The 27,709-nt window shown below is 37.3% G+C and overlaps 3 protein-coding genes across 7 annotated transcripts in view; 1 reads left to right on the plus strand and 2 right to left on the minus strand.

Annotated features, from left to right (window-relative positions):
- march8 (membrane associated ring-CH-type finger 8) overlaps positions 1 to 8,278 on the plus strand; it is an 86,101-nt gene extending 77,823 nt beyond the window's left edge. For 3 of the 4 annotated variants that reach the window (XM_023327057.1, XM_023327052.1, XM_023327053.1), the window contains exons 7-9: positions 596 to 731; positions 2,707 to 2,721; positions 5,112 to 8,278. In XM_023327057.1, the coding sequence (XP_023182825.1) occupies positions 596 to 731; positions 2,707 to 2,721; positions 5,112 to 5,416 (456 nt within the window). In that variant the 3' untranslated portion in view covers positions 5,417 to 8,278. The remainder of the gene's footprint in view (positions 1 to 595; positions 732 to 2,706; positions 2,722 to 5,111) is intronic. The other variant, XM_023327054.1, reaches the window with a different exon arrangement.
- A 1,032-nt stretch (positions 8,279 to 9,310) lies between these two features.
- Positions 9,311 to 17,447, minus strand: alox5 (arachidonate 5-lipoxygenase). The gene is made up of 14 exons (XM_005801566.2): positions 17,138 to 17,447; positions 15,734 to 15,932; positions 15,569 to 15,650; positions 15,379 to 15,501; positions 14,747 to 14,853; positions 12,963 to 13,135; positions 12,710 to 12,856; positions 12,426 to 12,626; positions 12,260 to 12,346; positions 11,296 to 11,474; positions 11,062 to 11,183; positions 10,750 to 10,850; positions 10,479 to 10,649; positions 9,311 to 10,340 (listed from the first exon to the last, which is right to left on the minus strand). Exons 1-14 carry the CDS (start codon positions 17,285 to 17,287, stop codon positions 10,161 to 10,163), a joined length of 2,022 nt encoding a protein of 673 aa, XP_005801623.1. The 5' UTR covers positions 17,288 to 17,447; the 3' UTR covers positions 9,311 to 10,160.
- A 694-nt stretch (positions 17,448 to 18,141) lies between these two features.
- slc25a16 (solute carrier family 25 member 16) lies at positions 18,142 to 27,706 on the minus strand. Of its 2 annotated transcripts, XM_023327986.1 has the most exons (11): positions 27,621 to 27,706; positions 26,487 to 26,661; positions 24,766 to 24,897; positions 23,859 to 23,951; positions 23,641 to 23,774; positions 23,462 to 23,525; positions 23,226 to 23,347; positions 23,061 to 23,124; positions 22,791 to 22,953; positions 22,589 to 22,657; positions 18,142 to 20,863 (listed from the first exon to the last, which is right to left on the minus strand). In XM_023327986.1, the coding sequence occupies exons 3-11, from the start codon at positions 24,863 to 24,865 to the stop codon at positions 20,707 to 20,709; spliced, it is 966 nt and encodes a 321-aa protein (XP_023183754.1). In that variant the 5' UTR covers positions 24,866 to 24,897; positions 26,487 to 26,661; positions 27,621 to 27,706; the 3' UTR covers positions 18,142 to 20,706. The 2 variants fall into 2 exon arrangements, with proteins under 2 accessions (XP_023183754.1, XP_005801685.1); XM_005801628.2 differs by lacking the exons at positions 26,487 to 26,661; positions 27,621 to 27,706 and adding an exon at positions 25,223 to 25,533.
- Positions 27,707 to 27,709: the final 3 nt, after the last annotated feature.

The raw sequence follows: 27,709 nt of genomic DNA on the forward strand, positions 1-27,709 counted from the left end.
GTGGCCTGAAGATAGCCGGACACTAATTAAAATTTTTCCACCCCTCGTTAACTGCACAAAAGGCCTTAAACAAATGCTGCTCTTCTAATAGCTCCTCAACCCCATGGGTGATTGTTGACGATTTTCACACACGAGCGTGTAGAGAAGATCACGATGAAATGGGAATGATGGTCACGGCATGAGGTGTCTTTTAACTGAGGATTTAGGTCGTGCTGCGACACGCTTTTAATGAAACCTACCCTGCAATTGGACAATTTCATGACTGGAGTAATGGATTTGGGCATTTTGAAAAAGCACAGCAGTTATTTACAGCAATAATCTGATTGCACTTACAGTTTTTATTTTTAAATGGCTGGGCTCTTTTCCAGCATTGTTAACAGAGCTGCCTGGCAAAACAGCTGGCTGCTCCCCAGTATGCTGGGTTGCAGCATGCCACTTTTCTTTCTGCGTCTTATTAACCTCGCCAAGAAATGCCGTGTAACTCAGGTCTTCCTCTCAGCAGCTGAATGTTTTACATCCAGTATTTATCGCCAAAACGTGCCAAGTTTAAAAGAATGCATCTGCTTTCTGTCTGCATATTTTCCATCTGCTGCAGTGGGAGAAACTTCAGATGACGGCAAGCGAGAGAAGGAAGATCATGTGCTCAGTTACCTTCCACGTCATCGCAATCACCTGCGTGGTTTGGTCACTCTACGTCCTCATCGACAGAACGGCGGAGGAAATTAAAAGTGGTAAGCAGAGTTGCAGATAATACACACACACACACACACATAAAAATACACACACTAAAAACTTACCCTAATCTTCAATAAATGTCTGTGTTAGACCATGCACTGTGTTGAATGAACCATTCAGTAGTGATTTTCCATAATCTACAAATCACTCACTCGTGCATTTACAAGACTAAAGATAGCATGAAAGTCTCCCTTGTGGTCAGAGCTGTGTGTAATTCATGTGCAGAATCACAGCAGAGATAAAGATCTTTTTAGTGGTGATTGAAAACACATTTATTCATGTTTATTATGAGGCTCGTGAAGGAAAAATGCTTAACGGTTTAGGCAGAGGGCTGTTCAGATGTTTTGTTTGTAAGGGCAGTTCGTCGTGAGTTGGGGTGAAAGGAAGAAACTGAGTCAGCAAAACATCCTCACAAGGACAAATGTGGCATGACTTGTGAGCATGTGGTTCTGAGCATTCATTACGCACCATCTGTGTGTGCCAGGGAAAATTACATCTGTCGTCGTGACACATGCATGTACATTACCAAAGCTGAACAAAGCAGCTGACCAACTATTCAGCCTGCAACAAATGTAATAATCCATGTGGAAAAAACAAAACAAAAACATTTTGAGGAGGACGCGGGTCATTTTGATAGCTGCTGTTAGCTTTGGTTTAGCACTGGATAAAATCTGGCAACAGACAGCATCTGTAAATACAAAGAAATTCACTTATCTTTTAAATGAATATTTCTTACGGATATTGTTTTATCTAAAACTTGCTGTTGTATAAAACTGTCTAAACTAGTTGAGTGAAATGGGCTTTTTTTTTTTTGCCTTATTTGTTTTTGCCCCATAATAACCACTTACCTCACCAAAATAGTGTCAAAAAATAAAGGGAATTTACTGTTGTTTAAAACTTAAGAAAATAAACCAGTTTGTTGAAGAAGTTGGTTGAAGTCCTTTTGCGTTTTTCTTGACCTGCTTACCAAACAAGTGAAAAATGTATCTGTAAATTCTGATAACTAACATTAGCTGAAAATTAGCGTAACATGGAGTAATTGAAATTGACTAAATTCATTCAAATTTGCCACAATTAAAATAAATGTCTAATTAGCTTAGCACGTGTCAGTAAGTGTAAAGTAGGCTTTTAAAGTAGTAAAGAGAGCTTTTTAAGAGTAGCAATCTCCATGACCTTGTTTTTTTAGTTTTTGCTCTTTTCTTCAGAATATGCACAGACACAATTGTGGTAACTTCTCAGCTAAAACATTTCTCTGAAAACATTTCTTTAAACTCTTTTTTTATTAATTTCTTGATTTTAAAAAAGAAAGATGGGTCCTATAATAACAATAAACCTGAATTTCTCTAGGGGCAGTGAAAAATTTTGCAAAATGAAGTGAAATGGGTTTCGCATTTGTTTGAAACTGATCAAATAAAGTAGCAGGTCAGGACCTCCTCTACATGTTTAATATGCTGCTTCCTGCATCCATTCTGAGCAAATAGACAGCAGCACTCTGCTTAATTGACAGCACCATCAGGACTTAAAATGTAGATGGATGCATTAATGCAGAGCCATTATGGCTTTGGCTGGCTGTACGTCTCCTGTTACTCATCGCTCCATACAGCGTTTCTGAGACGGTGTACAGATGGAGCAGCAGGCTGTTTGTTAAGCTCAACCTGATGAATCAGAAATGTCCGAGTCTCTGAGGACTGTCGGGTTCAGTCACCATGGTGATGTACAGTAATTTCTCACCAGCTCTGCTCCTCTGCTGCTGTTTTTATGCTTTAATTTGCTCAAAGCTGTGATGACCAATCTGATATGTCTGCATAGTTCAGCACCCTAAAACATTTGCTCATAATTTTAATTGATGCAACAGGTTTTGCCTGATGACACACTTTCTCAGATGTTACCACTGTACTGTTTGACCTAATATTAATTTTGGAAATCTGTTCTTGTGTTTTATAATACGTGACGCTCTCTTTACTCATGCAGCCCGAAGAATCCCAGGTAAACATTTCCACTTTGGCCTGTTGACTTTCAGAGTGTGTTTTTTGTTCTTCCCCCTTCCCGTCAACTTTTTGTCAATTATATCCAATTCTTTTCCAACTACACTTTACACCCTGTCCCTCCTCTTTCTACCCTTTTCTGTCTTAATTTTAGGGTAAGCAACATCTCTCCGTAGCAGAATCCAGACAAAGTCGAAGGACACACTGATTTATCTTCTGTTATACATTGTGACTAGAGGTTTTCATTAGAGCATACGAACGTAATTTCACTCAATAATTCTCTTTATTCACAAATTTTCATCAAGCAAGGTTTATAATAAAGTGCCTGACATTTCTTTTCAGCTTGAATCGTGCAGTTATCATGCTTGCCTTCTTACAGTGGGTTTGCATATTTAAACTTTTTAACAACATCAGAATGAGAATCGGGTTTCTCCACACAAACATGGAGTCGAGTTTGATTCCGCTTTGTTCTCAGTAAAGACATTTTAAAAAGAAATATATAAAGGCAAAATAGTTTGCTTGCAAATATGTATACCTTTTTTGGAAGAGAGGAAAGTAAGGTAAATATTGCTTTTTAATTAACATATTTTATCAGCAAAGATGAGATTTAGTAACTCCATCTTGAAACTGTACATCCTTGCTAGCTGTGCTGTAGGAGACCAATATTTCAGGTTCTCTGTTGTGTATTATTTTGACCAATATTTATGTTCTCCAATTTTGTAAAAACCCTAAGGCTGCATGTGGGAGCCAAATAAATAAGCAGAAATCCTGCAACTACCCCTAGGGCAAACAAAATGTATTTATAATGTAGGCAGTCTACAACAAGTACTGTTCAGTCCTTTCACTCTATCCTTCTTATTTAATTCTTGGTATTTCATCCAATAAAACATCCTTTTTTAGCTTTTAATATTAGAAATGAAGATAAGGATATGGAGTAGCATTCACAAATTCCAAATTTTATATTTGCAAAGTCAGATCTTTGCTAAAATTGGGTCAAGTTAGACACCCGGCTGTTCGACAGTATTAAATTTATGCTTTTGATTTAATCTGTCTTAGTGGTTGACTGAAACTCAAATCTGTTGAAACCTTATAATAAAATAAACATAAGTATAACATCTCCTGTAGATTTTTAGATTTTTTTCCCTTTAAGGGCATGCTGAGAAAATGATCAAGAGTTGTAAGATTTTACTAGTTTTTTATGAAACTCAGCCACTTGCATATATTTTCCTTAGATGTTTACAACTATAATGCAAAGCAAATGTATTGATTACTCCTGATCTTGTTCAATTTAACTTTTTGTTAGAATGCAACTGCAAATTTCAATACATGTTTTGGATACAATATGACAAACCAATGCAATGTAGTTTATAATTGTAAAGTTATAACTGCTTTTACGTTTTATACAAAGAAAAATCTGAGGTGTGGCTTATATATATATATATATAATCACAATAATAAGTTTTATTGTGATAAAACTTAACATTTTATCACAGTAACAACTGTTAATCTTTTGGGGGTATGTATTAAACACCTTTGCACATCCACATTTACTCTTCTTTGCAGAATAGTTCAAACTCAACCAGTTATAGTTTGAGAGCGTTTGTGAATATCAGCTTTCGATCATTTACACAGATTGTTGATTAAATTTAGTCCAGGGCCACTTTTAACCCGTCAGCTCTGACCTACTTTGTCCTACTGGAAGGTGAACCTCCACCCTGTTCTTGAATCTTCGGCAGCCTCAGCAAGGTTTTGTTCCATGCTTGCCTTGTGCTCCATATGTCTTCCCATTTGGTTGACCAGTCCTCCCCACAGCATGATGCTGCTGTCATGTTTTAATGTCTGAATGGTGTGCTCAGGATGTTGGATTTCTATTTTGCTTGTTTGTGTCTTAGGCAGTTTAGTTTTGGTCTCATCTAAACAGGCTGACTTGTTGCAAACTACAGAGGGTTTTTTTCTAATCCCTCCATATTTGTAGAGTGACTTATTGATGGTTATGCTCTTGGTTATGCTATACTTGATCTGGAGACATTTGCAACTCCCTCAGAGTTACCTTGAGAATATTGGCAACTACTCATTAATGTTCTTTCTCTGAGAACATACTCAGAAAAAGTATATTTAGATGCAAACTCTGTTGGATAACATTAAGGCTTTTATTTAGAGATTAAAAAAGGGCTGACTAGGTATACATAACACCCTTTCTCGACTTTCCTTTCTAAAAAATTTTCTACTTTCCACTTTGTTGGTTTATTGTATATAATTTGACATGTGAAAGGTTGTTTAGTGAGGCTCTCTTTGCTACGTATAAGCTTGAATTAAATAATATAGTTCTGCTTTGTGCTTGACTTGTGCACATGATTCCCTTTTTTTTTTGTCTGGTTCTCTCATCCTCAGGTATCCTGGAATGGCCTTTCTGGACCAAGCTGGTGGTGGTGGCCATTGGGTTCACAGGCGGATTGGTTTTTATGTACGTCCAGTGCAAGGTCTACATCCATCTATGGAAGAGACTCAAGGCCTACAACCGTGTCATATACGTGCAGAACCGGCCGGACACGTGTAAAAAGTTGGTGCTGGAGAAGCCCCCACTCATGGAGCCAAGCCTGGAGAGCAAGGAGGCACTGGCCCCCACCCAGTCGGACACAAATTCCTCCCAGTACACAGAGACAGAAGAATACAGTATGGAGGTCCTCCACGTCTGACACAGAGTTCATTTCATAAGCCCCCCCACTTGTGCTTGCAGAAACTGGCGGGAGGGAAGAGTAGCGCTCGACGTTCCCCTTTCTCTGATGGTAGACCTGACCTGCTGTCCTCTCCTGATTCCACCTGCACTCTCCATCCGCACTCTGACCTTTCCTTCCCCAGGACCGGACGGTTTGTGCTGACTTCTATAAATGTCACACAAGGCCTGGAGCTTGGCACTCTACACGCACTGTTCACGTTCCCAGTCGGTTGAGCAGATCAGAGACACAAAGACTCCCTGGAAGCTCATCTTCGATGCGTTTGGAGTTGGCTTTTACCTCCTGTAAGTGTTGGATCAGAACACCACCATACATGTCTGGAGCGTTCCACATACTGCCATCTCTGCACCGGTTCAATTCTGACCGGGCCTCGGAAATGCATTTAAGCACTTTTTTGTTTTTCTTGAAGCTCTACAACAACTCCTCTCCTCCCTTTTTATTCTTGGATTACCTAAATCTTTTTGTTTTGTTCATTGGGCAGAGCACAGAGAAACCTTTTCCTCAAATGCACATACTCCTACAGACTTCACTTTGATGGCAAAAAAAGGAAAGGTGGGTAAAAAGAGGGAAACCTGCTGAAGGAAATGGAAAGGGTTAACATCCCATTCCTCTGCCCCAACACATGAACTTTTTGAAGGCTTTGAGAATGTAATATTTTCTAAAAATGATTAAAAACATAAATAAAATGTAAAAAAAATATTTTTTTTACTAGTAACTGGACATTGCAAGAATAATTTCCGTGTCTTGAGAAGGTAATGTGAGCCTGCATTACTTTTTCTTTTTGTTGTTTTTGGGGTTTAATATCTTGTGAATGACACAGTATTTACAGCGTAATATTCCATGTGCAGTTTTTAATGTGAGCTGATGTGTTTGCTTAGTCATGAGACATTACCACTTCATGCCTTGAGAAATGAACAGCTCACTGTTTTCAGTTTCCTATTTTGTTGCTTCCACAGTACAGCCCAGAATTAATTAAACCTTCACAGCCTGCTTTGATTAAGAACCCAACAGATTGTTAATGTGGCTTTTTAACATTTGCCTCATTTTCGCCTCTGCAGGACAGGGCATTAAGATTCCACCCGTATCCGTTTTTACAGAGAGTTTTTAGAGGACTGGAGAAAATGGATAAATTGCTGTTGAGTTGTTTCCAGACGCTCACATACTCCATTTTGTCTTTTTATAGTATTATGTCACCAGACAGACAGCATTAAGCCTATGATTTCTTTGGGGTGGGGGTTTCATTGCATTACATCCAGCTACATGTTATTTGGTATAAAGGTGATCCTTACTTTTATACTCTATTTTCCTCTGAAACAATCTTTACCTTTGCAGCCTGTGTTGGAAACCGAGTGTTAATAATGAGCTGGCTGTGTCGCCACCTGCTGGGGCGCAGCTGAAATTGCACTGTGAAACAGGCAGCAGTTGATTTCTCTAGGCTCCGTTTCTTTCATTTGTGGAAACTCAGCAATGCAAGATTTTACAGCCATTCAAACGACAAAGAACATTTTTTAAAAACTGTCACTGATACCAGTGTGCTATCTGTGACCAATAAGGATGAGTTACTGCTCTGCAGCAGCAATAATTTAGAAGCACAGTTTTTTGGGTGGGGGGGGGTTTGTGAGAAAACATACTGTATTTATGTACAAGCCCATGGTGATTTAAGTTCTGTTTAAATAGAAAGCATGAGCCAGGGGAGCTGTCACCACCGCAAGTCAGGTTTGATTAAGAACCAGAAACGCTTCTCAGCATCTTCAATACCCAAAAGGCTCAGTGCAATTAGACAGGTTTAAGAAAGTGCAATTAAGTTTTTTTGTTGTTGTTCCTTTACTCGAAAGTAAAGGTGTTTAAAGGTCAGGGTGTCCTCTGGGTGGAAAACAAAATTCTTTATTTTTGTGCTTGTATTTATTTTGATCAGAAATAGGGTACACTTTGTCCATTTAAACCCACCCTTCTACTTCCAGTTTTTACGCAACTTGCGTCTATCCTTTTTCTCTCTTCTTTTTTTTTTTTTCTCCAGGCATGTACAAGAGAAAATCTTTTTGCCACTTGCGTTTTGCACAGTTTTTCATTCATATATTTAGTGATTTTTTTTTTCTCTCTCTCTTTTTTTAAAATCAATTGTTAGAATTTGTTTTAAATATGCAACCAGAGCTAAAAGCCACAACATTCAACTTTTAGAAATGAAATCACCTCGGACTTAAGCTGCAGTTTTCCTGAGATAGAAGATTAAACGTCCACTTTGTGGTTTCCATTTACTTTTAACTCACAGGAGCTGGCTCCTTTCATGAAGTTGATCATTTTAATGTAAATGTCTCTTTGATAGTCATTTGCTTTTGACTTAAATTGATTCAGTTTGTCAGATGAGCATGAAAAGCCAGAAGTTTTATTATTACCACTTGACAAATTAATAGCCTATTGTTCATAATTCATGCCTGGGAAACTGAGTTTCATTCTTACCCTTTCAACCTGAATATTTTACTCTCAGCTCTCTTGTATTTTCCCTTGATGTTTTTTTTATCTTTTGTTTTGTTTTTTTCATAAAACTGGATCATGTCTGAGACTAGTGGAACTTGCATAAAAGAGCTCCATTTGTTTACTACTGACTGGACTTGAACATATATGACTGTTTTCCTCTCCTGTCTTATATCATTCCACATGTTTTTGTCTGTGAATTTGCTTTGAGATAGTAACTGTAAAGAGTTTGGTAAAAGTGTGTAAGTTTTTAAGAGAAATCTTGATGTCTTTTCAGTTGATTTTCAATGTTTGAACAAATATGTAGAATTAAAAAGAACATTCAAATAAAAATTAAGTTGGGTCTTTTTCACTTGTGTGTTTTTGATTGTTCCTGTAAAGCTAACAGGATTTGTGAGACTCATACAAATGCTCGAAATGCTTACAATTTCACTTCATTTAGGTTTTTCAGTCAGAATTCAGCTAAATGTATAATGTTGCGGGCTGCACAGTGGCGCAGTTGGTAGCACTGTTGCCTTGCAGCAAGAAGGTCCTGGGTTCAATTCCCAGCCTGGGGTCTTTCTGCATGGAGTTTGCATGTTCTCCCTGTGCATGCATGGGTTCTCCCCGGGTACGCCGGCTTCCTCCCACAGCCCAAAAAAGGTAAATTGGTCTCTCTAAATTCTCCCTAGGTGCATGGTTGTTTGTCCTGTCTGGTACTGTGTTGCCTGGCAACCTGTCCAGGGTGTACCCCGCCTCTCACCTGGAACGTCAGCAGGAGATAGGCACCAGCACCTCCTGACCCCACTAGGGACAAGGGTGTAAGAAAATTGATGGATGGATATAATGTTGGATTACATGCATTTAGTCCTTAATTAGCCCTTATGGGGGCAGAAAAAAATATTTTCTATTTTTTGTATTCCAATTTAATCTCATCACTGCCTTGTTGATTGCAACAACATCGACTGATGTTGCAGTCATTGGTGTGTAACACTGATTGCACAAAAGTAATCAATGTTGTTTTACAACAGAATATTTTTTGTAGAGTGTTTCAAATTCACCTAAATCCACTCCACAGACAAGGGGTTGCATGTATATCAGTGATGCTTGTTGATCCATAACCCAATTATTTCAGGGATTATATGTGGAGCACATTTCTGATATCTAGTAGGTTGGGGTTATTTTCAATTATGTCAATTCAATTTCTTAATGTATTCGTTATGGGTCATGTTGTATTCACACCTATTCTCTACCAAATTCAGAAATTTTGACACAAAATCCACATTATGCAAAATCAAGCAGTAAGTGGTTAAGCTTTATGGCAAAGAACTGCATTTAGGATTCAGTTGTGTGGAGTTTTTTTTTCACTGAAATAAAAAATTTATGATTTGACAATGACAGATCAATTTATTTATATTTTATATATATATCACCAATGTACAACAGATGTTATGTAAATGTTACTGCATAACAAATGGGTCAAATTCAACCTTAGCTTACAGAAATATAAATCAAATCAATGTAATTCATACCAGTCCATTCATATGGACAGTTTTAAATACATAGATTCTAATATTCATACAATACAGTCAAATTCTGTTGGTCATATTTTGCCAAGGAAGTTATTTAAGGAAGCCCAGCAGATTGTACTGAGTTACTGAATTCCCTGCAAATAGGCATTATAAAATGGTCTTAACTGTTTAGCCAAACTTCTTGGTGACATGGCCTCATTACCTTTAAATTTATAAAGAGTAAATTCAGAATACAAAACAAATAGGACTTTTCCCCTGTGGGATGATTCACAATATAGGCAAACTGGATTCATAAAGGTAACACACAAAACCTGTGAAGTTTTATTTGAAGAGCACATACCTCCAAAAGTCACTAGACTGCATTATCTTTTTTTTAAATAGGGTTATGATACGGAAGTATGATTAGCAATCCATAACAGTGAGCTATGTTGAAAACAGAGATGAAATATCAGTTTATTTATAAAGTGATAAATATAAAAATAACAGCGATTAATAACAGTTTTTATGGAATCCATACTCCTCTGATTGGTCAATTTGTTGCTACCTGCAAACGGCAGCTGAGTCTTCCCTTTATGTTTTTCCGTTTTATATCTGTAATCATGATCACAATGTAGACAAATCTAAATTTCAAAATCAATATTTTCCATAGTTGCAGAAACCTTAGTGTCTTCTGCTCTTTAATATACAGAAAGACAATTTATGCATCAGACGAGTTTCACTCCTCAAACAGCAACACTGTTTGGGATTTTGTCTGGAGACATGTTGTAGTACGGCAGCTTCTTTTCCTCGTTCCTCCTTTTGATGCTCCTGGTTATCTCTGCCAGTTCCTTCCTGAATTTTCCCATGGCGTCCTTTACTGGCTTCTCTATAAAGTGTTCGTCTGGATACATACCCAGATACAGCTGCATAGAAAGAAACTTTATTTAGGCAAAAGGCACGCAGCAATAAACAGATCTATATTCTTTAATTCAACTTTAAATGTAGATTTTAGCTCTCCCGTCTATGCAGTTTAAATGGCAGCTTGTATTTTTTCTGCGAACCTCATTCTCCTGGTACTGGCTGAGGGCCCAGACGGCCCCCAGGTGCCAGCTGGACCGTCCACGATCAGGAAGGCTCTCAATGATCATTTTCACATCGACCTGCCCTTTCTCTTTCGGAGGGGGCTTCCGCATGGTAGAAGGGGCATTGGGGATCCAGGAGCACCAGTCATACTACACATTGCATACAAAGAAGCAAAATGTGTGGAAAATCAGGGTTTGTTTGTTTTTTTGTCTATTTTGAAAAGTAAAAGGAGATTCTTCAACAACCCACCTGTCCAAAATTCACGGCAGCATGCTGGGATGAAGCAGTGAATATAATGACAGTCAGGTACTCTATCAGTTCGTCACGTGTCTTCAGAGACTTTGGAAACTCTTTGCACAGATTGGAAACAAACAGAATTGAGAAAGCAGTCTTTACAAAACCACTCAATTATTTTGCAAGCTGTGCTGTGAAAAGACCCTTGCACAAATTATGATAAACTACCGGATGACGTTACAACACCAACATTCAGGGAATGTCACCACAAGTCAACTTTTCTGCTTCTCCAAGCTCTGCAACCGTTTGTTTGTGAAGTGAATGTACCACAGTGATCGAAGTCCTGCATCCCAAAGCTGCACACATCTTTGACGAAGGCCTGGATTTCCTCGTCTTCCTGCACTCTCTCATCACTGGTGTAGTAAATATGGATCACATCAGAGACAAAACTGCCAGGAAAAGTAATAGAGGAATAAATTGCATACCCAACGCATGCACAATTCATCTTATGACTTATTTCTTCAAAGGGACTTTTGGACTGGAAAGAAAATTGTTTCTCACCTCTTAGTGGCTTCCCACACCTTGTAGCCATCATCCCTGTAGAAATAGGTGGGCAGCTCCTCCGTACTGTCCATGCCACGGCTCTTGATCATGTCAGGGAAGCAGAAAGACCTGAAGGTCAGCGTCTTCATGGCTTTCTGGACAAGCTGGATGTGACCACCTCCGCCGGTTGCATTGGCCTTGATAAAGCACATGAGAAAACATCTTATCCTTCAGCATAAATGGTTTTGATTTAAGAATTCATGAATACTGTTTCTTTTTGTTTCATGTACACTTTAGGCTCTAAACCAAAATATTCAGCTGAATCTGCTAAGCTAGTCTGATTTGAAAATATGGTGTTTATGTTGTCTTACAGACATTTTTCTGCAACTCGATCAGGATGATAGAGAAACATTTCTAAACACCTGGAATTTGTAAACAAATAATAAAGATTTAATATATTTGTCTATAAATAAAGTTTAGACTGGCCAATGTACTTTTTTTTCAGAAGACTTCAGATGTTGTGAAATATCTGAAGTAATAAGTTTATTTGATGAAATCCCACCAAAAAGAAGAAGAATGAAATTCCTGCAACTAAATTTCTAAAACTGATATATACAGTACATCCACAGTTTTTGCTGTACAGTATCTCTAACTCCCAGAGATTCGTAAGCTTATGTAAATCAGCTTAATAATAAAAGATAACATAATAAATTTGCCACTCTTTTTTGTTTAGGTTATCTTTTGGGAACTGTAAACTGTAATTTTTCTACTTTTCTCATGGTTTAAAGTTCATGACTTTAAAATATGTTGCCTGTGGCTAAGGCCCACTTGTAAAAAAAATTCAACACGCTCTCCTTGGAAGGAGTGTGGTTTTAGTTCTCCGCACAGTTCTGGAAATAAACCACATTCTTATTATTTTCTCTTGTTGCTTTTGGACAGATGTTGTGCTTATTCCACATTATTTCAATGTCCAGAAACCAACCTTGTCAAAGATCCCGCACTCACAGATGAGCTGCTCTCTGGCCTTTGTATTGATTGCGATAGTAAAACGAATGTGCGGGATGAGTAGCTGAGAACAAAAAGGAAAGCAACCAATCAATAAAACAATCAATTTGTCAATCAACAAATTATCCCTGGCAGTGCTTTACCTTAAATGCCGGGTGAACAGCTGGGAGCTGTCTGAACATGGCAATACCAAACACCTCTGTCATCAGATGTGTCCTGAGCAGGTGTGTGACGTTCTGGTGGTGCTGGAAGTCAGCTGATCGTACCCAGATCTTTGCCAGCAGCCAGTCATACTGACCATCAGTGGGAAGGAAGATTGGGTTTTCATCTGGATCCTGGCCAAGCTGAAAAAGACAAAGCCAGAGTTCAGATACAGAAAGGAATGAGCTGAAATAGTCCCGCTTACAGTGGCCCAGGCTCGCTATACCTGTATAGCTATAGGCAGAATCTTGTTCCGTAGGTTCTTGTACAGCAAACACATTGGAGCTGCCAGGTACTGCTGCGTATACGGGTCTGTGGGGTTTGCATTAATGCCCTCTAACATGTCGTAGTCCGCTATGAATATGTTACCTGCCTGGAAGCAGAACACTGCTTTGAAGTGTATTTCAGCTGAGATGATCAAAAAGTTACAATTGTCAAAGAAAAGCCAAAAAGATGAATAAAAACAGAGAAATATCAACCTTAATTTCCTGCTCAAGGGTCAAATCCCGCTCAAGGCTGACAGAAACCATCTCATTAGTGACAGGGAACTTGTCAGGGAGTTTGGTGCATTTGCAAATCAACACTGGGTTGCAACCATTCAGAAACTGATACCCGAACATGAAGTCTTCTTTCCAATGTTCCATCACATACTCTGAAACGCAAGCAAACCAAATTAATTTTTAAACAGCTATTAAATATGCTTTTCATGAAGCTCATATTGCTGTACTAAAATGTTTTCCTTGAGATGTCTAATGTTTTTTTAATTGAGTGTAATCTGAAAATCACAATTAACAGAAACAAATTAACTTCTCAATAATATTAGATTTTACTGAACTTTATATAAACATAATTAATCTTAAAATGACATAGCCTCACAAGTGTTAGCATAGCATAGCTTGGCACAGCGTAGTGTACTGTACGGTTATAAAACATAACATAATGAATATAACTTCGTAAAAAATAGCATTATACAACATATACTGTATATATATATGTATGTATGTATACATATATATATACAACATTATACAACATATAATGTAGTCAGAGGAGGGCAGAGTAGCTAAAAGTTGTGGTCATATAAGAGCATCATTGCTTAAATTTTTACTCAAGTAAGCTGTAACTTATGAAATAAATGCTTAGAGCAGGTTGTTAGAACAGGTTAAAGTGCTTCCAGTGACAATATCTACTTTTACAATATTTTACCTCCACATTGTTCAGCAGGCTTAGTAGACAGAAAGCAACATTAAAACAACATAGCTTCCTTATTAACAACATGTCTCACTGTAACATAAACTCCTGCATTCCTGGTTAAAATATCATTGTTCTTCACTCACTCAGTTTGTGGTGGTCAGGGTAGTCTGACGTTTTACTCAAGTAGGAGTAGTATAATACAGTAAAACTACTGTAAGTATTGTTTTTTTTTTCTTTCTAAAAGCCACTTAAGATAGAGTAAGGTGGTGATGCTAAACCCTTTTAATTTAGCCAAGCTTTGCCTATTTTTACGTAATAATTGTAGTCTTACATTATGCTACATAAAATCAAGACTCACAGCATAACATTAAACAAAGCACAACAAAGGTAACATAATAGAGCAAAACATATTAGAAAAGGCCTAAGGCCCATAAGCTAGAATAGCATGGCATTAAAAACGTATTGTAGTACTGCTTAGCATTAATTAGCTTATCATATCAACAAATTTGCTGTAATGTAACATATTATAGCATTTTGTGGTGCATTAAAATTATGTAAAATTACATAAAACAACTTCACATAAATTGTTGCTTAACATAATATAACTGAAGTTATTGTAGCCTAGCATAACTTCAGGTAACATAATCTAAAACAATAGTCCCAATGTAGCTTAGCGTAGCATAACACTACTTAACATAAGACATAGCACATGGAGCACACCCTCATCGCAAGCCTGAATTGATAATATACTTTGAAAAAAAAACAGTAGCATAGTATAACACCACGCATATGTTAGCATAGCAAAGCATAGCTTATGTTAGCATTGCCCATAATATAACATTGTACAAAGTAGTGTAATAATTTTAATTAATGTGAAGTGGTTTAGTGTAGTGTAATGGAACATAACATAAACTCGCAGAACATAGAATAATATAGAATAAACAGCCTAACATAATTAATTGTAATTGTAATTTAGAATATACAACCTAACATAGGAGAGCATAACATATAGGGTAGCACAGATTAGCATAGCATGCAATTACAGAAAAGAACAGAAAGTTTGTCTAACCTGAGATTGTGTTTTTGATTCTCACGAAGATTTTCTCAAAGTCAGCAAAGTCGCTCCATGAAGACTGAAACATGTTCATGAAGCTGTTCACACACAAGTTCTCTATTCTGAAAAGACATCAACAGGATTCTTAATTTATTGATATTTTTAAATCATTAAAATTAGTTTTACTTATACTTCCCAAAAAAATCTGACGGCTCAGATTTCTGTTATTTTGTCGATTAGAGGCTATGAGCATTTCTAGCAACGCATTTGAAATAACAAGGCAGCTCAACATTTCAACTTTTAATTTTACGAGATATTACACATTTTGCACAATATCCTTTTATACATTGGTTGTTTGTTATGATGCCTGTCAGCAAGTTCAAAAGTCTATCTGAAAGCACAATGCAAATATCCCATGTGATAAACACACAATGGCACCACTGTTTCTTTTCCCCAAGGTAATTTATAATATAGAAGCATGCTCTGAGGCATCAGTTCTGCATCTGATTAAGGTTTCATGAAGGCATTTCATTTAAAAAACATCCACAATGCAAATGTAGGCTAAGTAAACCTCTTCATTGTACTAAGATAGACATAAACCCTATTGAAAAATGGTCCCTTTATGTAGTACACATGGCTCTACTTACGCCTTACTGTAGTTTAGAATAAAGTCCACTCCCTTTTCACTGTCAAACTGGATGTCTCGGGGGAGGTCCCTGTGTTTGTTAGCATCAATGCTCAGAGGGAATCCAGGCTGCCACTCTTTCCATCTACAAACAGAATAAATGTCATTAAAACAACCTGATCTCCCGCATGTTTTGAGTAAAGCAAACTTACCTGTAGGTTTTTCTTCTCTGATCCAGCTCTTTTTGTCTGTGCTGCTTTACTATGCTGGTTTTATCATCCTGAGGCAGAAATGCTAGAAAAGATGCAAAGGCAAGATGAGGGCTTCAGCAGATGAGTGAGGCAGAGTTTTTTTGAGACAGACAGATAGGTAAATACCTCGTCCATCCCGCAGAACCACTTCCTTGTCGTCCACCAGCCAACGGAAACAGGGAAATTCCACATAATCTCCACATGGGGTCTTGATAGTGACGTACCTGCAGTACCAGTCATCCTGCATCCAATATTTCTTCTTCTCAATCTTCACCAGTACGATATCACCCAAGTGCTCACCAACTTTCACATCATATGAGTCAATCTGCAGTTTAAACAGAGGCTACTGTGAAAAACATGGAAATGAGCTCACTCACTCAGAATAAAGACAATCTCAAACCTGTTTTTTGAAAGCAGTGTGTGTCTAACATGTTCAACAACAGCTTGCATAGATCTAGACAAGTCCATGTAGTTTAGAAATGTCCAAGCCATTTGACTATATTTGTGTGTAGTGCAGTGACATTCATGGATGAAATTACTTCTTCAAAATGTCTAGGCTCTCTTATCTTTTATCTAAACTATGAAACAACCATAACCCTAACACCCTGACCCATTTTTTTTCTTAGTTTACTCCTTTTACTGTGCACAAAACAGAATCCATTTTTTAAAATTATTTTTATCTTTTTTTTTAAATCTTTTTTGAGGAGTGTTGCTCCAGAAATGCTTGTCACAATACAATAGGATTGCTTCAGTTTAAATTTGAAAAAAGGGTTTCCGTAACTTGCTTTACTATAAATTTAATACAAAGAAAAAATTCCTTATACATATATCAATTTGTTCGGTAATTTGTCGAGTATTTTTTCTATTTTTTATTTCTTTTTGTTAGTCTAACCTGCTTCATTCTGATATAAGCCTAAACTTATTTTCCTGTCACTGTGCCAAGAAGCAATGCGTGACAGTGCGACTTTAAGGTTTCCAATATTCAAGTCTGTTTTACTAAATTTAACAGTCTCAGCATTGATTTAGATTAGCCTCAGAAATTCAAAAAGAACTAGACATAAAATGTCAGGATGAATTTTGGATTGAGAAGCACAGTTAATCTAAACCTAAAAAAGTTTCCATTTATAGTCCCCGTTTTTGTTTCATATAGTTTTATTTCTGCTTCTGATGTTAAAAATATTTTTATGATAATGCATCTGGAGAAGAACCATAAAATTAAATTGGATTATAAAAAAAACTCTAGTGTTTAAAACATATTAAAAGTTAATAAGTAATTTTCCATCAAAACATGCTCCTTTTTAAATTGTAAACTGGTGATATAAGAGTAAGCAGAAGAGACGCATCACCGCAGGCCTTGCAATTTCCAGAAGTTCACAAATACTTCCTCAAATATCAAGTTTACTTTATTTTACAACTTCTCTGTTTTCCAACTACCTGGCCGCTCACGTTTAAAGCACGCGTTTGTACAGAACATAAAAAAAAAGAATAAAATTTGGCATCCGGCTCCCACTTTACAGTGACTCCACTTACCGCCCCCCTCTCGAAGTCGTTGTAGAGGGGTTTGTCCAGCAGTGTCCTCTCGCTGCATCCCTCTGTACCCACCAGCGTGATGTAGACATAATCATCCGTCCCTGCAAACCACTGGCTCCCCGTGGCAACAGTGACTGTGTACGACGGCATGGCAGGTCACAAAACGACAGGGCCAAAAATGCTCAAATGCCGTCTAAAGGTGAAGAATCAGCAACTGTGTTACTCTGGAAAGGCTTTGGTTCAGATGCAGCTCTGCCTTTCACTGACGTAAACTCAAAAATGCTAAAGCAGTGTCTAATGAGCCCAAAAGAGGAAGGAGATTTATTACAGTGACCTAGTCATCAGTGTCTCCACCCTTAAACTGAACAAACCCTCCATGGGTTCTTATGCATTTTCCTAGTGATATAAATATGTCATCAGCTTGGAAAAACAGTGAGGAAAGAAAAGGGTCTGTACAACTTCTGAAGGGGATTTTTCTATTTAGATTAATTATAAATATGGTGAGGCGAGGTGTCAGAAGTATAAAGACATCATCGTACATTTATTTGAGAGGGAAAAACAAACAAACACACAGGCTCTTTGGAGAACATAAGGAAGTGAAGGGGCAGAAAGCTAGAAACAAAACTTGGTGCCAGTTTGGGAAACATTCCAACCTGGCACTAGATGGTGGGAGATAACCAAAAAAAAAAAAATTAATAAAAATGATAAATGTTCTTTTTTTTCTCTACAAAGACAAAAATAAAACACAGCTATAGTTTTTAATCTGGATTTTACTCATAACAAGGAAATGAGTCTTCTGTCACACTCATTCATTTACCAGTCAAATTAGTGCATGTTGTCAAACAACAACAGGCAGTGTATTCCCGTTCCAGTAAAATAAATGCAAATGTTTCACACAGCCCTGCCGTAGTTTTAGCCAAAAACTGTGACATAAAGATTAGAGGAATCCTCTATAAGTCCGAAATCCAGTCAAATGGAAAAAGGAGAAGGCGGAAGGTGCGGCATAAAGGAGATGGTGTTACACATCGTTTATTCAGCAACCCAAATGAAACTTTGAATAAATGCTGAGATTCAGACACTCGTAATTCTCAAAATGTTTTATCTGCTTCATGCGACATCCAACAGACTGAAAAGCATCTCTACAGAACATACATGAATATCTGCACATTCAGAAACAGCAGCACTGTGAAAAGAGACATGGCAGCTATCAGAGGATGATAAGCTGCTCCAGACTTTATTCTGTTTCCTGGATGGCAGCTTCAAACTCTCAACAAAGTGTGAGATTACACGCCAGGGAAGTAAGGAACACTTACAATGAAAAAGTATTTATATTGAAATAAAAATTCTTATTGCACTTCATTATGTTGAATGTATGAATAATAAAGTCTCCCTTTGTTCAATTCATTTTAAAACAATATACTTTTCAATCATTTATGGGTGCTTACTAGAACCTTTTTCACATTCTGTTACGCAACAACAAACGTCAACAACCTTCTACTGAGGTTTTATGTGACAAATCAACACAAAGTAGCACATGATTATGAAGCGAGACAAAAAAATGACAAATAGTTTCCCATTTATTTCTTTTACAATGAATTACCTAAAATGTTTTTTGATTTCTAATTGAGGTCATGCGATGTGATCAGGGGGGTCTCCCATGTAGTCCAAAAACTGGGCCTGATCTCTCTCATGTTTGCTATGTTGTGCATGGCTTATGGCCACAATGAACTTATCTTCTTGTTCTATTTCAGGATTGGCTTTTCTTTGCCACTCTTCCGTAAAAGTCAAATATGTGGAACACACAACTAATAATTTTCCAACTACTAATAGTCTCAGGCGATTCTCTGATTAACACTTTCCTTTTTCTTCCTTCGTTTGCTGGATTTTACTTAGAGGAGGTCAGACTAAAGAATCAAGGGCTGATTACACATTCATGGTGCTCTTGTCACATTTTTGTTTTAAAACCATGACACCGTTCTACAGGCATTTAAAATTTCGACACTACATTGTGTTGTTCTATAACATAAAATCTCACTAAAATACATGAAGTTTTGTGGTTGTGACGTAACAATGTGGAAAAAACAAAGGGAAATAAATACTTTAGCAAGGCACTGTGCTTTATTGTTCATTCGAAGTTAATTATAAGCATGATCAGTGATCACCTTTTAGGACACACAGTCCAACACAGAAGAGGTTATTTATATGGAGCCTTGTTAGAAATGTTTGATCAAATTATTTTCACTGGAAAGAAGAAAACTGGAACATTTCCAGTTTTCAGGAAGTTAAGAGCTTAGTTTCTTCAATAGCCTTTTTCTTATATAAAGTCTATTTGGGCTCCCTAAAATTATTAAAGACAAAATAAAGAACAAAAAATAACCTGCTAAGGTACTGCTGTTAAGAGTTAAATAGTCTGCTTTTTTTTCATTTGAACTTAAATCAAGCTGTAAATTTCTTCTTTTTTTTGTCAAAGAAATGTCATTATTACAAAGTAATAACTAGTAAAAACCATCTCAGTTGACTGAAATCTGAGGTTAAGATTATTAAATAGCAAGTAGCTACAAAACAGCAGTAATAAGTTTTGTTTGGTTGTGTCTGATCAGGCCAAATCAAGCATGTAATGTCTATGTATGAGGTTTGCAGTATGCAGGGCTGGATAACCATTTACATCTTGTTTCAATACTGCCACCCAGTGGCAACATGTTGCTAAAGCAATAAATAAAAAGCTTCAGTGCAATTTAAACCTGAGTTCCCTGTAAAATATTATGGTTGTGCATCAAGCGACATCATCACGGCTACAAGAGACTCACTCTTGACATTAAATGCATGTTAAGAAACATGTACACGTGTGTAGCGGTATATAAAACGAAAACAAAAATTGCTCCATTTAAGACCTGAAAATTAAATGGAAGGCTGTTTTGAGATAATATAATAATATAATGTGCAAGCACAAACAGTATTTATGCTGATTTGTACTGAGAAAGCAAAAAAAAAACAGACAATTTTTTTCCAAAGTAGTGCATTGCAAAACTAAAGACGCCCTCAGAAAGGGATGTACAAAGAAATCGTAAATGTCACCATTTAGCAGCAGCTACCTCTTACATTAACTTGGTAAACTTAAAAAAAAGAGAAAAAAAAGTGTAAGGATATAAACGAGCAGCTGTACAATGACAAACACTCATAAGAATTTAAAGAACAAAAGTAAATTCTTTCATTCAACAGAAGGAAAAAAATACGTGCTTACAATTATTTAAATTGTGATAAATGATTAAAATATGATTGCGTTTGCTAAACATTCCAGGGCTGCTTTGGTGCTGCTTGATCAGGAAATCGTAAGAATCTTTTAAAACAAAAATGTTTTCAGTAATGATGGAGATGAAGGGGAATTACAGCCTCCCGCTGTTCGACACTATACTTCCCCTTTTTCTTTATTATTGACTCTCCTGGTTTCTTTGGGGAGCTGAACTACAATAAGATATTCTGAGTGAACTCGCTGATTGAGCGGTAACTCCATCAGTGAAACACCGAAGCTGATCGGGTCAATGATCTAATTGTTCAGGCTCAGGAGAAGACTAGTTCAGATGGAGGACTTGCTTCATGAACTCGTAGGTGGTGAAGGCCATGGCCTGTGACGGCACGCAGCGGATGTAGTTAAGAGAAAGGCCTCGGTATAGTCCTCTCTTGATACCATATGTGTTATACACGTATTTCAGAGTCTTGAAAGGCGATCTGTGCACATGCAAGACAAACAACACTGTTACTTTCACAATCGGACCCAGATAAGAAATAAAACACAGAATCAAAGACAATTTTCTGTTTGTTATGAGAGCAAGTATTTCAAGTACGCAGGGCGTCATTTGGACTCTTTAAAAATGTATTCTAAAACTAAATGAAACCTCTCAAGGCTAATAAAACTTTGATATTTCTGGAAATTCTGACAAAGAGAAGTAGTTAAAGGGAGAACAATGAGTTGTGTTGGGAAAAGTATTCAATGAACCTTTTCAGGAATGAATGGTATGTTGCTGGAGCCTGACGACTCAGAGTTAGATTTAAGTTTGTTTTATAACACAAAAAGTTCTCAAATATTTGGATACTCACACATCCCATCATGTTTCAACCACAAATTTTAACACATTTCACTTGGATTTTATGTGATGGACCAGCACAAAGTAAGGCTGCAAGATATTAGGTAAGTCAGATAGCCATATGATTTAAGATATATTTTTAAAAACTAAACAACCCTAAGACAAAACATAGACTCCAGATAATGAGTAATCTGCGCGGCTATTTGGGAAAAACTTAATAAAGAACAAAATGGCTGGTTTTGCATAAAAGTCTCTTCTTGACCATCTTTTCTTCTTATGACAATTGTCACCAACAAATCCATACAGTGATGTTATACAGCCCATCACAAAGTAGTGCATTAGTGAAAAGTGAAAACTCGGTGGAAGTACCTCCTGCAGCTTTTACAGTTGCATGTCCTTTTGGGATGTATCCCTATCAGCTCTGCAAATCTATGCACTGAAGTTTTTGCTTTTTCTACTGCGGAAAAGTTAATGCATAGATAAATTGGATGAATATACTTCAAAGTAAACCATTCAACTTTTCCTCAAGCTAAATGTGTAGGGTTGTTGTTCTACTGGAAGGTGAACCTCTGGCCCAGCCTCTACCAGATGTTCATTTAGAATTACCAACCAATACATTGTAGTTTTATGGCTTTCTTTTAACAATAACTATCTTCCTGACACACTTTCATAAAAGTCAGATTAGCGGAGTGCATTCTTAATGGTTGTACTTTCAACAAATTCACTCAACAACTTAAATGTCTTGGTAGGTCTCGAGTTTTGCCGCATTTGATTTTAGGATGATGGATTGAACAGAGCGCTGTGAGTTGTTCCATTGTGACATTCTTCAATAACCCAACCTTTGCTTTAAGCATTTGCTAAGCTTTATCCCTGACCTGTCTGGTGTGTTTCCTTGGTCTTCAAGAAGTCGCTTCTTCACTCTCCAAGTAAACTATGAGGCATTCACAGAACTGCTTAATTTATAGTAATTAAGTGACATCTAAAGGCAGCTGGTTGCGCTGGATGTTTTGTTAGAGGTATCATGAAAATGGGGCTAAATGCAAAAGAAAAGCAACACTTTTCATGTCCATATTTGTAAAAATTTGCTTAAAAATATATGTTTCCATTAATTGAAAAAAAAAACACAATGTAGCTGAAACATGAAAATATGAGGGAAGGAAAAAATTAAATGGCTATGGATACTTTTGCAAATATTCATTAATTTAAAGAACTTAAGTAAACAAATTCTGTTTTAAGTGTAAATTTAGAATGAAAAATTGTAAGCAAATATTCTTGATTCAATATTCAATCATTTCCACAAAAGAAAAGTTATGATATCATCTCTCTGTAAAACCAAACTATGACAAGTCAAACCAGCAGCGATACTCACCCACATTTATCGGAATCAGGAAGCACAGTTCCTAACTGCATCCTCCTCCTTGCCACATCCAAGGGGTAGCTGGCGAGGAAAGTCCCATTATAACACAGAAACCAGAAATTATGAATTAGAGTTATTAAAAATAGGAAACCGACCCGCGTTTGACTCAGTCGGAGCTTAAAAATCCAACACGTCCATTAAGAAAAGCACTTACGAGACAGTCTGAGCGAAGGCACCAGCAACCCCTCCACAGAGCAGGTTGATGTGGGCTTTCAGAACGAGCACATCTGGGTTGTCCGACGAGGGGCGGCCCAGCTGCTCCGGGAAGTGCTTTAAGCCTTGACTCTTCAGGGTGCCAAAGGTAAAGAAGGAGAGACCTTGGAGGATGCAGAGAGAAATAAGAGACTGGCTAAACACGTGGAGGACATTATGCATGACATTTGCAAGTACCTTTGAATAACAAAATAAATGCAGCAAAACTCACCTGCATAAGGCGCCATTCCAACCAGAGTTGGAGTCAGGCCTCTGTAAAATCCAGATGCGCCCTCCTGTGGAAAGGAGATAACAGGTAGACATAAAGTAAGCAGGAACTTACAATGTGATGTAACATTTTAGTTTAAGTTAGTAAAGTTCACCAACAGTAAATCACCTTGCGATAAATGGAGCGGAAAACATCAATAATTCCAGAGTAGCGTTGATCACCCTTCACCTGGAAGGCCAGCCGGGCTCGGACCACGTCCAGAGGGTAGGTGCATATCACCGCAGTCATGCCTGAAAACACATAAGCAAAGATCATGAGATCACAGTAAAAAAAAAAGAAACAGTCTAACAACACTATCTGTGTCAGTAAAGCATGGGGCACCGTGATAAGAGATCTATCAGTACCTGCCATAGATCCTGCCACAAGGCGATGGACGTGTCCAGAGATCCCAATCCGTTTATTCAGCAGCTATGAAGAGATTATTATCAACAATGCATCAAAACAAATGCCGACACGGAAACGCATTCATAAACATAAAACGTAATGTTGAACCAGAGAATTAATGATAAAATATTCACTTTACCTTTTTATATTTGTCAAAGGCCATGAACTGAATGGCTCCGTAAGGAAATATCCTGACCATCATTGCACCATTACCCCTGTACAGGCCCAGGATGCCTTCTTTCTTTGGCACAGCCATGAAAGTGGAAAATACCCCTAAAGAGAAAATTCACAAGATTCACTCTGGTGATTAATTTGTTAGAGTTAATTTGTTTGTTTGGTAGTTAGTCAGTAATTTACCAAGATGTTTGTAATGGGGGTTCTGGCCCTGAAGAAGAATTTTGACTCTGTCTAGAGGGGCGATGGTAGTCTTCGCACAGCATCCTGCTACACCTGTAAACAGAACAATACTCATACATGAACATGTAAACAAAATGTTAGGCTTCATGCATAAAAATACAAACGTCTCAATTGCAGCTTGTGCAGCATATTTCATTGTTTTTTCTGTGACATTGTGGTATTTTAATTAAAGTGAGAATCAAATTCAGGTCCATGAGTACATGTATGTTGAAAAGCCATTGAACATCACTATCGTGTGTACTGGTTATCCTTATTTATGAAAAAAGGGGAAGAAAAAAAATATTCCATAGGGTCAAAGAGTTTGGTTACCAGCATATCAAAAGGATGAACTCTTTAACCAGCTGTCATTACATTTATTATATAACAGATTCTTTTGGTCACAGTTTTCAGTTGTTTAATTATTATTAGTGATTTTATTTACCAGACTCTTCTTTTTAATCATTGCATTTGTAATCATTTTGACAACCATGTAGGAAACTGGGACTTTTTCATCTGATAAACTCCAGATTCTAGGTTAATCTGCCTAGAATACATGGATCTACTCCCCTCCCCCCTTTAACCTATTGGATATTTGCATAAGCTTGGGATAATCACTATCCACTGGTAGCAGGACAGTCTCATCATATTCAGTGTTATTCTACTTTAACATTATCTGATATAGTTTTACAAATGAATATCCATTCCTGTATTACGTTACAGGGTTTTTTTGTTGTTGTTGTTTTTATGTATGAAAGGGCAATAAAGCAATATAGGAAGTGATTAATACAAATGATACCATTTTGCATAAGATTGAACCCTCCCAAAGCTGCCCTAAACATGATTAGTAAGCTGATGTATCACATCATACCTCCAGCCACAAAGGAGCGAAGCCAGTAGTAATCTCTTTTAGCAGGTGTACTACTGCTGCTAGTAGGGGAAGGTGTGGAGACAGCAGCCTCCGATGTCATCCTCTCTGCTCAGGAATCTGACACATCCATGCCTGTCAAATTTAGTGAAAGCACTGTGAAATAAACTATTGGATTTCAGACGAATCATAAAAACACATATCATAACTGCAAAATGATCTTAATCCACAATTAAACTTTTCACAACATATTAACTGAAATTTAAGCGAAACTAGATCTTCCTGAATCGTTTCATTTATCTTTGCCCAACGGTGAAAGCTGCTTTCACTGACCGAAACAGTCACTGGTTATAGGAAATGTGTGCAAGATCACTGTCGGTGATTAGCGTCCACGCCCACATGAAGCTTCAGCTAAATGACAACACTACATGACAGCTGCAATAAAAAAAAAGATACTTACAAACTAATGGAAACAGGAAAGCAACCAGTCAAAGCAGCATCAGTAGTGAAGTTTAACTATGTTTTTCAATGAAGCAAGAACCTGCACCTTCACAGCTTCCCCCCATCTTCTCCTGTACCCGTTGAGACAAAATGACTGAAGGGATCAAGATTGCTACGAGCTACTGAAAGGTTTGTGACGATTGCGTCGTAAGACACATGTGTGACTGAGACACGGTGTAGTGGCTCAAAAAATGAGGAGTTGCAACATTTGTGCCCTTCGCCCTAAGAATAACGACTACCGGACATAAACAGTCGCAGGATATTGACGCAAGATGATGTTTCCGGTTGGGAAACATCACATGGGAGGGACCGTAGAGCCGTGTGAGCTCTAGGTCTAGGAGAGTCAAGCTGTGTCTTTAATGACATGGTATTATTAATACTGACTATTTCTTTTGAATGTATTTATTGCTGTTTTATTTATTAAACGATCACATATGTAAATATCTACTTAAACAATGATATGTTTCCCGGTACAAATTCAACAACAAATCTATCAATTTTTAAGTTTCTAATTTCCAAGATATGTATTCCAAATACTTAGATATCTGTTTAATGCTTGAGCTGCTGCTTTGTACAGTTATTTAGTATAAAACCTGAAATTATACAGAATAATGGCTATGAGAAAAATGCTTATGGAGCAGTCTTTTGTATGAAAAAAAAAAAAAATCAAAAATATGACAAAAAAATAAGTATTTTGAAACTGTATCTCGTGGTTTTGTAATACACTATTTCAAAATAGTGTAACAATTCAGATTTTTTGTAGCAATCAAAAAATCAATCAGCCTTTCAAAATCAGATTTTGCGTAAGCAGATTTTCTATTTGTAACAAAAACATGTAAAACTGTGACTCAAATCAAAACAAAAGCAATGTTCACCCTTCCGTTTTTAAAGTAGCTTTTTTTAACTCATTTTTTAACCAATTGAATGAATCATGTTCCAGCAGCTGACAGATACCTTGAGCAAAGTGGAGGATTGTTGTTGTTTTTTTTGTCCATTTTTAATCATATCCTATTGACTGTTTGCTCTGCTATCGATAACGCTGACTTAATATGTCTTAATTTTAGAGTATCAACAATTCTGGCTCTTTCAGCAAGCTCCCCTAAAAGTTATTTCATGACCACACAACCTATTTATAACTAGGTTTTAAGAAAGCATTCATGCTCCCGGTGTGCTGAATTGATACACGTTTACGGCAGCAACTGTCATTTCCACCTTCCTTTTACCTGGTGTGAAACTCTAGAATCCAATCAACCATTCCTTGAGCTGGAGGTGGATTGTTGCAGGCACAGAACCCACCGCACTGACACAGAACATCCAGGGGCGCTCCTGAAAATCCTTGTTGACTCAGTAGTCACATCGGTCATGGTGTTGTCTGTTGGAGCAGCAGCTTATCTAAAACTGAGCGGAAGCGGTTAGATAAACTCATAAGGAAGGGCTAACAATGTCTTCCACCCCATGCAAGAAGCTGTTACCAAAGTGGAGAGTGACAAACTGCTGCATCATCAGTGCACAAAGGAACGCTCCTTCCTCAAAACAGCTTTCAACCATAGATTCTGACAAACTTAAACTCAGTAAGTGTTTACGTCCTTGCTTTTATTAGGATGAAATGGATGGATGGATGTAATATTATATGAGAGCTTTTCCTCATGTAATATTACATCCGCATTTTTACAATTCTTGAAAATAGTTTATTGCTATTATTTATTTACAAATGTCCCTGCACATTTCATACATCATTCTACTCTGTTGCATAAATCTTTGAATCTGAGGAAGCTATAAATGTTTAAAGGGGAAGTATTATGTAAAATCAATTCTTTTTGAGCTATATATTATGTTATAATGTTATTTCTTGATCAAAAGCATACCTGGAGCGTTGCTTTGATTCTTTCATACATGTTTGAGGAATCCTTGAATCTCACGGCAGCCATCTGGGGTGCCTAAACGCTTGATCTCACAAATCTCCTCCTTGGAGCTTCCCCAAGTTCCCCCAAGTTCCTCAAAACTAGTGGCAGCAGCAATTAGCGAACATGTGTTGGAACTGTGAGTCTGCTGACCTTATGACAATACTACTGCTCTCAGTCCAGTTCTACTACTATATGACAAACATATAGGTCCTTTAATATTTTTTATGCTGTAAATTTGCACTTAATGTTCAGTATTGTACTAATTTATTTTTGTTATAAATATAAACTACAAACTCCAATGTATCTACTGACATTTTATGCGATAAGCTGAAACTGTGGAACGCAAGAAAAAACAAAACGTTTTACTAGCTGTGTCATAAACAGACACATTATGAGTAAAAAAGAAAAAAAATGTTTCTAAAACTTTGCGAGGTTATTTGATTGACTGATTACTTTTGACACAGTCCTGCTGCGTTCACGTGTCTGTACTCCATTTCGGGTTTTCCAGTCCTCACGAAGAGCTCTCGGCCAGCTCAGAGACC

The sequence above is a fragment of the Xiphophorus maculatus genome, chromosome 22 (assembly GCF_002775205.1).
Source record: "Xiphophorus maculatus strain JP 163 A chromosome 22, X_maculatus-5.0-male, whole genome shotgun sequence".
Taxonomy (NCBI): domain Eukaryota; kingdom Metazoa; phylum Chordata; class Actinopteri; order Cyprinodontiformes; family Poeciliidae; genus Xiphophorus; species Xiphophorus maculatus.